Source organism: Petromyzon marinus, chromosome 8 (genome assembly GCF_048934315.1).
Source record: "Petromyzon marinus isolate PM22_M1 ecotype Great Lakes invasive population chromosome 8, UKy_Petmar_22M1.pri1.0, whole genome shotgun sequence".
NCBI classification, from domain to species: Eukaryota; Metazoa; Chordata; class Hyperoartia; order Petromyzontiformes; family Petromyzontidae; genus Petromyzon; species Petromyzon marinus.
Genome location: NC_133674.1, coordinates 2,195,182 through 2,206,244, shown reverse-complemented (window position 1 = coordinate 2,206,244; position 11,063 = coordinate 2,195,182). Strand labels below are relative to the sequence as shown.

Below are 11,063 nucleotides of genomic sequence, written 5' to 3'. Positions count from 1 at the left end.
GTAGGAAGAGGGGGGGGCACGTAAGCGCTAGGGGAAGAGGACGTTAGGCTGGTGGGGGGACATGGGCGGGGCAGCAGTAAAACCGGCAGGTAATGATGGAAACAACAACACAAGTTAAGGCATTACCTGGTTGATAACATCCTTCCAGTGATTGTTTAATTTGTATCCATCTTCTCGGTTGAAGTTTTGTCTATACCCTGGAGTCTACAAACTGAGTTGTAACTTCGGCCGCAGTTACGTTGGAGAAATAAAACGACACGTCTCGGACCGTGTTCGCGAACACAAGGCGGATCTGAAACATAGCAAACCAATACCTCTGCCGTAGTGGCCATTGTTATAACGCTGTGGGCTCGCATGATATTGTTATTTTCGGAGGCCAAGGACAAAACTTCAATCGAGAAGATGGATACAAATTAAACAATCACTGGAAGGATGTTATCAACCAGGTAATGCCTTAACTTGTGTTGTTGTTTCCATCATTACCTGCCGATTACTGCTAGCCCCGCCCACGTCCCCCCACCCCAGCCTCACGTCATCTTCTCCTAGCGCTCACGCGGCCCCCCTTCCTCTCCCTACCCCACACCCTCCCCTCTCTCTCTCCCCCCTTGCCTCCTCCCCCATCTCATACCTGTATAACCTCTTGCCACGGCAGCTCTCCCGCCGACTTCAGCATTTTCTTGCTGTGGTTGTCCCACCTGAAAATATCACTTATGTTGCGATCGAAACGTCGTGATTTGTTTAATTTTATTTAATTTATACCTACGTGACTTTACTGAAAGAACCAAAGAGTATGGATTCCTGCAGTCACGAAAGCTTCAAATAAAGATTAAAATAGTTTAGTTTAATTTGTTTATTTTTGAACAGTTTGTCTTTCCTGTCATTTTTTGTATTTTTTTAGTTATGTTCTGACCTGCCCGATTGGACAGCTGTGAAAACAGATTTTTGTAGCTCATCGATTTCATCCAGTGTAAATAAATATTCAGATTTAAATTTTATTGACCTCTGTGCGAGTCTATGGATTTCTGAGTTTGTGGGCCTCTGTGAGTGTATGGGTCTCTGCCTGAGTCTATGGATCCCTGTGTCAGTATATAGGGTCGCCGTATGAGTCTGAGTGTCTGAAGGAATGTATGGGTCTCTGTTGGAGTCTATGGGTTTCTGGTTCTGGGTCTGAGTGGGAATCTATGGTTCTCTGAGTATGGTTGTTTGTGCGAGTCTTAAGTGCACAAACTGAACTTAAAAAGGGCATTGAGGGGTGCGGAATCCAAGTTGACTATTAAGCTCCCCGCAGTGCAAGCCAGCTCTCTAGTCGTGTCATCATACAGCCCCTGTAATTCTTTATAATAATAATTAGACTTACTCCAGGAAAGCCACGCTGAGTCATAGTAAGGTCCTGAATTTGGTTTTTATTGTAAGATCTTTTCAATCAATGAATAACGAATGCTTACACAAGTGGGGGGAAACCGGAGCACCCGGAGAAAACAAACGTATGTGAAGGGGCAGCAGGCAGCATTTTAAACCGTACAGGTGACGATGGCGATGATCCCACTTGCTATAATGCCTTCTCCTGGCCAGTCAGATGCTTTCTCCTGGCCAGCCAGGAGAAGGCACCTCAATGTCCACGGGAAGGGGGTTTCACAATATTTACTGTGTGATCCACCAACCCTTGCTGCCTTCTACAGTGCTGGATCGCAGGCTTGCGTCACCACCTTCTGGCGAGTATTTGTAGTTATTATTTAAAGCTATATAGCACTCACAAGAACGACTCAAGAGGCGCGAGGAGCCACAGACATGCAGGAAGGAAGCCACGTGGTGAGCCAGCACCAACGATTGTCCAGGCTCTACGGTACTCTATGTATGGAGGCATTATTGGCTAATTAATAACGAGTGTTTGTACAAGTGGGGGAAATCGGAGCACCCAGAGAAAAGCCACGTGTGTGAAGGGGCAGCATTTTAAACCGTACAGGTGACGATGGCGATGAGTCCACTTGCTGTACTGCCTTCTCCTGGCGAGGCAGGTTATGCACCTCGACTTCCACGGGAAGAGGATTTCACAACATCATTGTGCGGTGATTTACGAACCCTCGCTGCCTTCCCCAGTGCTGGATTTGAGACGTGCACCACTAACATCAGGCGAATGATAACAACAACAATAACTATACTTATTACTTGGTAGCAACAGGCGAAAGAAAACAACAGGCAAATTATAACAGGCCAATTAAAACAGGCGAATGATAACAGGCAAATGAAAACAGGCGAATGATAACAGGCGAATGATAACAACAGGCGTATGTTTAGAACAGGCGAGTAATAACAACAACAATTATTATTTACACTTAGAACTTGATAACAACAATATTTATACTTATAACGTGATCAAGCAGGCCTCAGAGGTGCGAGGAACCACAGACAATCAGGAAGGAAGCCACTTGGTAAGCTGGCACCAACGATTGCCCAAGCTCTGTGACCCTATTGATACGTTTTTATCGACCAGATAGGGAGCGTTACGTGTGGGGGGGAAACCGCCCCCTTCGGTGCCTCCATGGTCCAATAGCTGGTCTTCTTGGCGCCACGGTCCCGAGCCCCCTAAAAGTTCCTCATGGAGCAAATCAACGGGTGGGCCATTGCCTTGTCAGGGCTCATTCATTGCTCCGGATCCCACCTGAAAATGCCAGGCGCAGATCCCCACATCATTAAAGCCACGGGTGCATTTATCCCAGATATAAACAATTGCAAACTATTTGACTATTTTTTTTTACTTTAACCAGGCAAGGCCCACTGAGCTATACAGCTCTCTTTCAGAAGCGGCCACAAAATTACAGCTCAACAAATTGGCTTATTACGTGGACATTAGTAGCCAAATACTCTAAACATGTGCTAATAAATGTGGAGGGAAAACCCGGAGGATCCGGAGAAAAATACACGCGACCACGGGGAGATAGCATACAAACTCCAAATACAAAGGTGTCAGGGTAAGGATTTAATACACGACCTCCTGTATACCCTACAAAATAGTTAACATCTCGCCACCGTGGCGCCCAATTCTGATCACATGACATAGCAAAACGAACGTCGCGGTGCATAGCAATAATTCAATTGGGCAATTACTGAGCGTTCATAAACGTGAGGGGATACAGGAGTACCCAGAGAAAACCCACTCGTGCAAGGGGGCAACCCTCTATCCCATGCAGACAGAGATGGTGCTTATCCCACTTGCTGTACTGCCTTCTCCTGGCCAGCCAGGATATGCCACCTCAACACCCACTACACCATGAACTTTGTGAACCGAGTTTAAATTTCTGGCCACGGCGAACATCAGTGGCTATCTCCCTCTTCCTCTCTCGTCCCTGCTATTATCTCCCTCTTCTTCCCGCGTCCCTCCCACTATCTACCTCTCCAATCCGTCCCACCATCTCCCTCTTCCTCCCTCGTCCCTCCCACCATTTCCCACTTCCTCCCCAGTACCTTCCACTATCTCCCTCTTCCTCCCACTTGGCTCTACTAGTAATCTCCCTCTTCTCCCGTCCCTCGCACTATCTCCCTTTTCTTCCCCCATCCTTCCCACTATCTCCCTCTGCATCTCCAATCCCTCGCACTCTCTCCCTCTTCCTTCCTCTTCCTTCCCACTATCACCTTCTTACTCTAACCGATCTGCCTAATCCTCCCAAATAACTCCCAGTATCTCCCTCTACTTCCCCAGTCGCTCCAACTATCTCCCTCTTCATTCCCCTTTCCTGCCACTATCTCCCTCTTCCGCCCCCTTCCCTCCCACCATCTCCCTCTTCCTCTCCCGTCCCCCCCGCTATCTCCTTCTTTCTCTCACATCCCTCCCACCTCCTTACTCCCCCGTCCCTCCCACTATCTTCTCATCCTCCCCCATCCATCCCACGATCTTCCTCATCCTCTCCCGTACCTTCCGCACCTTCCTTATTTAACACCATCAGGTTCACAGACTCGCCCTCGCTTCTCCCAGTCAAATAGCCTAGCTTAGACACAACCCCCACCATGTTACACTGACGGCATCGACCGAGACAGCCAACAACTATCCGGCCGCCCAATTATCTAGTGAAGACGGCAGCGACCAAGTCGGCAAAGACGACAGTGCCGACGAGACGACTCCACTTCCCAGAACGTGCAACCACGAGCTCTCGCTCTCCGCTGCTTTTATCCGACTCGGCCGCGCCTCCCTTCTCCAACCCACGAGCGGGTTCCAGTGTCTTCCAGGGAGGGTCTCTGTGATCCTTGCCCCAGTGCCTCCGCCCTGCTGACAAACCCGCATGAGGCTCACTGGCGTGTGTACTCCCCGTCCACCGCAGTTGCCGCTGCTGGACAACAACTATTACTCTACAGTTGTACTGCCCCTCTGTACCGTGCCCCCGAGCCATCAACACGGACTCACAGCATCAACACAGACGCACATGATCAACACAGACTCACAGCATCAACAGACTCACACGATCAACAGACTCACAGCATCAATACGGACTCACACCATCAACACGGAAACAGGGTCAGTGAGCAAGATGGCGGATGAGTGCATACATGATGTGAGTGGTGGTGAGTTCAAGTTAAGCACCCAGTTTTAAATCTCATTTACTCCCACCATCACCACCACCACCACCCTACATACAACAGTCGGAAGTAAATGCCTACACACCCTACATACAATCGTCAGTAGTAGTGGGGAGAAGAGGGCATCAGTGGGGGCGAGGCATGAAGCGTTGAGAAGCCCTCAGATACTCCATAAAACCCCGAGTTTCATGGAGTATAATTTTCAGCATTACAGTTCCATTTTTTTTACGTTAACAAATGTCTCGCCATATATTACACCGTATAGGTAACTAGATTGGGCGAGGGATGGTCTTTTTTGTTGAACAATCAATAAAGCTACGGTGTTGTACTGTGCCCGTATCCGTGTACGGTACTGTGCACTAAAGGAAGAAAAATGGAGCGGCTGAACCTCACTGCCTCCTTACCGGAGGCTGTAAACATCAAGTGACCTGAAAACTGCGATGGGACGTGAAAGACAACATGGAGAGACAAGAGGGCGCCACGTGTGTTCTTCCATGGCAGCAGCAGCATCATCGCAGGCAATGAGGTTCAAATGGGCACAGGAACTTTGAGGTGGACCCACGAGTGTTTGAGCCACAGCGGCGTGCAATCGGCGACCTCTATACGCTTGGCGCAATCCGCACCGTCATTTCACGGAGCCCTTGTCCACTCGACGAGTGCGACGACGCCGTCCCACCGTCATTCGGCGCCTCGTGGTGACATCACAACAGCAAAGCGACAGGTGTTGTTTATTCATTTCTTGAGGCAATTCGAGGGCCCGGTAAAAATCGCGTTGTGATACACGCACACACCGTCAACATATACTACACCGGTTATAAAAAAAAAGCAGGGGATAGAAAGGTGGGGGAGCGGACCCGACCACAGGTATTGTTTAAAAGACGTCAAGCGGACCGGGGGTTTTAAATGCAAGTCCATGCGGACACCAACATCCGAACGATTGTACCAATAAATCCTGAACCTTCTGGAAGATTTCAGCTCCTGCTGGTTTGGATCAGGGTGATGTTGGGGCAAATTCCATTAATTGGGAAAGGTGGCAATCTTGTGGGAATGTCCTCGCCAGAGAAGAAACTTGTCGCTTCCATGTTTTATTTTCATCCGACGTCCCATTAGCGAGATCCAGAGCGTGACGGACTCATATGGAGTCGGCCTCCTGTAATTTTTCTGGTCTCATTCTCACCACAGGTGAAGGCAGAGCCACACATCAACGTGCCAATGGGGCCACGGTTGAAGTGGTGGGGCCACGGTTGAAGTGGCGGTGGCCACGGGTCATGTGGCCTCTATGTATTTTCCATGTTGAAGGCCGATTGCCCCAAACATTGCCCGTCATATGCAGTGTCACTGAATAACGTGTGAAACATACTGTAGCATATACAAAATTGTATTTTCTTCATACATTAAATACAAAAAACACAATAAACATGAAATGCGTATAGGACATTTATAACTCTCTCAATGACCAAACTTGTATTTTATGAACACACTTATACGAGCAAAATATGACAAAAGTGTTCCAGATTTCAGTTTCAATTGAGACTGAAATCCGGAATCATTACCCCCTACTGACAGACTAATAATACCCGCTCGCAGGCCAAGTGCTGATTCACCTTGGGGCCTCGCCTGGTATAGAGGTCGTGGGTTAAATCCCGACGCCTGTATATCTGGAGTTTGCATGTTCTCCCCGTGACCGCGTGGATTTTTCTCTGGGTCCTTCGGTTTTTCCCTCCACATTTAGAAACATGCGTTTAAAAGTATTTGGCTGCTATATATTTCTGCGTGACAAGCCACTTTATAGCGCTTTCATTTGTGGCCCGGTCGTTCCTGAAAGAGAGCTATACAGCTGAGTGGGCCTTACCTGGTAAAATAAAAATAGATTAGTTTTGTTAGTTTATTTTGTGCCACAGGGGGACAGCTACGGGGGGGGGGGGGGGGGGTGCCCATTAAAATGGTCGAGATGAGATGCAACTTAAGGCGCTTGTGACTTCCCAAAAATATTATGGCAGGTTTTCACATCTAAACATCCCGGGTGGCATTGAAGCCAAGAGCTCCCACCCTAGGTGAGTAGCTACGAGAGCGGTGCTGTGCACGGCGACACGCCACTTTCTCCATCTGCCTGACTTGGTATTTTCTTTTTTGTTACTTAAATAAATGTTAATGTTTCGTTTTGTGTACGCGTGTATGTACACCGTTTGGGGAGCGGTGGTGCAGCAGTTAGCGCACTATGAACTCAGCCATGTGAGTACGTGGTGTGTATAACATCGCAAAACTGGGGAGGACAAAGGCAGCCAGACGTGGGGCTGGCCACACAACCACTTCTGTGCCATGCCGGCCATCATAGGTGCTACCCGTTAACAGCACTTGCCCCAGCAATCTGTTAACGGCGATACGGAGTACCTTTGTCTTTTTGTGCAATTGTGTGCTTCTGTGTGCGACGCATGCGACGATGTGCATGTTTGTGTTTGATAAATGTACATCCGCAATGTGTGTGTGACGCGTATGATGCGCGTGTGTGACGAGGGTTGCAACAGCGATTCACGCACTGACCTATCCACGCGGCGACCTCTCCTCAACGTCTCGAGCCTCGGCGGAGAGCGCCGCGAGGTTCGACTCCAACTCCGGCTGTCCAGGGACAAACCCCCCCGCCAATGCCCCTCCCCCCAGGCCCGTAGGGGGGGGGGGGGGAAGTCGCCCCCCTCCCTCACTCCACGCTCAGGAACTTCCTCTTCTTCGCCATGTTCATGTACGGTCACCAAGGCCACTCCACCTCGGCGGTGGCCGCGTTGTCCAGCGTGCCCAGTTTAATCTCGTAGACTGCGCGACACACAAAAGCAAAGATCCCCCCCATGCAGCCTTTAACAGACGGCGTGGGAAAAGTGCTTCGTGTGTTAGCATGTAGGAAAGCCAGCACGGCACACCAAGGGGTGGGTGTGGGTGGCCAGCATTACGTCCGATCATCTTTGAATTTACACATCGCATCCGGGGTGGGGGAATGCGAGTCGGGTCACGGTACAGCGAATGCGACCAGAGCAGCGACCCCACCGACTCAAGTTCCGATCCGCTCTACAAGTCACCCGCGGGCCACCTAGCCCGAGGCTAGACTCTTACATTCAGCCCATCATCCTCTCAGGGGTCGATAAAATTTACAACCACTTCGTAGGGAAGTCCACAAGGAATGTGGAATTTCCACCGCCTCTGCAGGGGTGTAAAGTGGAGACGAGTAACAATGTGTCAGGCAGACTTACGCTCCATCTCGAATCACGGTCCCACCTCCTTCAACTCGATGTCCTTGCCGTCGAGCTTGTAGACGTTGTACACTGTTGGGAGGGGGGGGGGGCACAGAAGTCACGGGAGGGGATGCGGCAAGTTACACGGACCGCGCTGGACTCTCATTACGTGTCCTCGCAGACGTTTGCCAGTTAGAGGCCAGCGGCCACCCTGTTTAAAACTGCGGATGCATTAACAAATGAACAACATTACGCGCCTCCAGCTTCAGAGATGGCGTTAAATAAAAACTCTTTGCTGTTGCGCGAAAACTAAAGTAAAACGAAACTATTTTTATTTTACCACTGAGCTATGTAGCTCTTTTTCACATAAAAATGTATAGCAGCAAAATACTCGAAATTCAAGTTTCTAAATGTGTAGGGAAAAACCCAGAGGACCTGGAGAAAAATCAAAGTGACCAGGAGGAGAACATGCAAACTCCGAATATACAGGCGGACACACAGCACCTGGCCCAAAAGTCTGCTCACTCTTTCCCATTCCGAGACATCTGCAAGTTGCCGGGTGGTAGGTGTCACGTTCACAGATGAATCTCGGTACGCGCGAGCGGCTCGGCGTTAATTTTATTTATAGAGGCGTAGCGCTGCTGTTTTTAAAAGGCGTTGCCCTCACCGCAGAGAACCGTAGTGACACGACCGGCACTCTATGGAACAAAACTGTGCCACACGCCCTCCCGCATGGCCTTATGGGAGCCTCGGTATGTCTTCAGGTCAGAAGACGTACTTGAGTTTTTCTTACGGTTCCGTTCCGACAACGTATATGTACATCATGGAAATGAGAAAGGGTTATAGCCTTTACGAGGGATCTTTGTGCTTTGGGGATGGGGGAGGAAGATGTGGGTGAGACTGGCACGGTGCCCGCACGCACCCTCTTTCCGAGTCGCGACGTGAAGTTGTGCATCACGAGGTGTGGGAATGCCTCGGACATCATGTCCACGTCCGCATGTCGTGCCGCATCACCACGCTCGAGAGTGTCAAGTACACCGTGGCATCGTACCACGTGTCACATGAACAGCACGCCGGAAAGTTAGACACACCACAGGTGTCACACAGACTGTACTGGAGAGTTAAACACACTGCCCTTCCATCTGCGGCATCATACCACATCACACCACATACACAGTTAAGACACCACAATCCCCCGTCTGCAGCGTCATACTACACACCGCACATCGTACGCACAGATAAATACACCTCCATCCCCCGTCTGTTGCACCGCATCACACACGTCACACCATGCATCACACCGGGGAGCGGGAGCGGAGTGGCTATCTCATTACACTACAAATCCGGTGACCTGACTTTGATTTCCGGTGTGTCCAAGCATCGACAGTGGGGAGACAAAAGGGGCCAGATGCGGTAATGACCACACCACCCACCCCGCCGTGTGCCCTGCCGGCCTTCGTAGGTCGCTCGACAAACAGCACTTGCCCTGACAGCCTGTTAAAGGCTACACGGGGGAGCTTTGTCGACTGTGGTGCGTGCGCGTGCCTGGCATACCGCGGTGCTCATGCAGGACGATGAAGTCGTTGACGGCGTTGGCGCAGCACGCCCACACCAGCGCCTGCAGCTTGTGGCCTCCGTGGTTCATCGGCTGAGCGTTCGGCAGGATCAGCTTCATCTCCTGCGGTGGTGGTGGGAGGGTGGTGGTGGTGTGGTAACATGACAGCAAGCGGTCACACGCCGAGTCCGCTCTTTCCACCGGCGTCCTTCCCGGCCACGCTGCGTTCGCCCCCCCACTTCCCCACCCCCCCACTGTATCCGACTCGGGTTGTGTTGTTTGTTTTTTCCATTGCGGAAGCCGAGCCGAGCCGTGCCGGTATACGGGGCCGCCAAACCCCGTGTTGGCACAACTGGGATACACCATTGGAAAAACTTTACTATTTTTATTTTACCAGGTAAGGCCCACTGAGCTATGCAGCTCTTTTCCAGAAGCGACCTGGCCACAAATCATAGCTCAACTAAGTGGCTTATCGTCATGTGGAAATTTATAGTAGCCAAATACTCTTAAACGGACGTCGATTCTAAATGCGGAGGGAAAAACCGGAGGACCTGTAGAGAAATCCACGCAACTCCTCGGAAAGAGGCACGCAACTCCAAATATACAGCAGGCATCAGGGTCAGGATTGAACCTGCGACCTCCTGTATACCAGGTGAGGGAGTTAACATCTCGCCACAGTGGCGCCCCCAATGGTACATCTTTCCGTGACCACCGACCGTGCGTAGTGCTACAGTAGATACATTTTCGATGAATGGAAGGGATCGGTCATCGGGAAAAGGCGGACTGAATCGCGAGGACTGAAGTTGACAAAAGCTGCATGCACCAAACCAAAGTGTCCAACGCTCCACCACTTACGACCCCCCCCCCCCCCACACAGCCTCCACCTTTCATCAACAACCAGATTTCTTCTGGTTAACTCAACGGATGCGAGTTGTCTCACACTGCACAAGCCCGATGATTGGTCGACACGGCTCGTGTGAGGTGCAAGGAACTGATTCTAAAGCCGATAGAGAACACGTGTGTGTGCGGTAATTTAGCAGTTAGCATGCTGCCCCACAAAACTAGTGACCCGAGGTTGATTTCCGTTCATGGCCAACACCAGTGGCGATTATCTGAACTGGTCCTGGGCCTCCCCTAGATCAATTCAGCCTCAAATGAGTACCTAGTGCGGTGTGTAAACATCATTACCAGAGAGATAAAGGTGGCCAGTTGTGGTGCTAGCCACCTACACCCTCGCAAACAGCACCTGTCCCAAAAGCCTGTTAAGGCTATATGGGGGACCTCTGTCTTTGCGCGTTTGTACACATGCAATACACGAGGACCCACATTCCTCGTGTGACCCCAAACCCTGTAGCCCCTGTGACCCCGTGCCCGCACCTTGATGAACCGCTTGAGGGAGCTGGGGTCGCGTGAGGTCGTCGCCATGATGTGTGGGTCCTTCACGCCGGCTCAGCGGTACTCGTCATCCATGTGGCTGCTCACTCCTACTGACACGGCGGGGGGGGGGGGGGGGTGGATAGAAAGAGGTGGTAGATGGGGCAGGGGGGACGGAGAGGGTAGGTTATCATTTGCCATACTTCCCCGTGCAGGTGAGTGAAGGTGTGTGTGTGGGTGGATGGAAGGAGCGACCAGGAATGGTTTAGAATATCACTCTGCAGTGATCGCGTTGATTTTGTGTAGCGAGCTGAGCAATAATGAGACCTGGATGAGTCCCAATT

The 11,063-nt window shown here is 50.8% G+C and overlaps 1 protein-coding gene across 1 annotated transcript; it reads right to left on the bottom strand.

The window, feature by feature from the left end:
* Positions 1-5,281: 5,281 nt before the first annotated feature.
* On the bottom strand, positions 5,282-10,852 carry LOC142924075 (U3 small nucleolar ribonucleoprotein IMP4-like). The gene is made up of 4 exons (XM_076065516.1): positions 10,723-10,852; positions 9,345-9,468; positions 7,809-7,880; positions 5,282-7,377 (listed from the first exon to the last, which is right to left on the bottom strand). The coding sequence occupies exons 1-3, from the start codon at positions 10,768-10,770 to the stop codon at positions 7,822-7,824; spliced, it is 231 nt and encodes a 76-aa protein (XP_075921631.1). The 5' UTR covers positions 10,771-10,852; the 3' UTR covers positions 5,282-7,377; positions 7,809-7,821.
* Between the last annotated feature and the right edge of the window lie 211 nt (positions 10,853-11,063).

Coding starts and splice junctions, on each gene's coding strand:
- LOC142924075 (XM_076065516.1), bottom strand. CDS start 10,770: ATGGCGACGACCTCACGCGACCCCAGCTCCCTCAAGCGGTTCATCAAG. Junction 9,469..10,722: donor CCCTCAAGCGGTTCATCAAG/GTGCGGGCACGG, acceptor CCACCACCGCAG/GAGATGAAGCTGATCCTGCC. Junction 7,881..9,344: donor CGTCCTGCATGAGCACCGCG/GTATGCCAGGCA, acceptor CCCTCCCAACAG/TGTACAACGTCTACAAGCTC.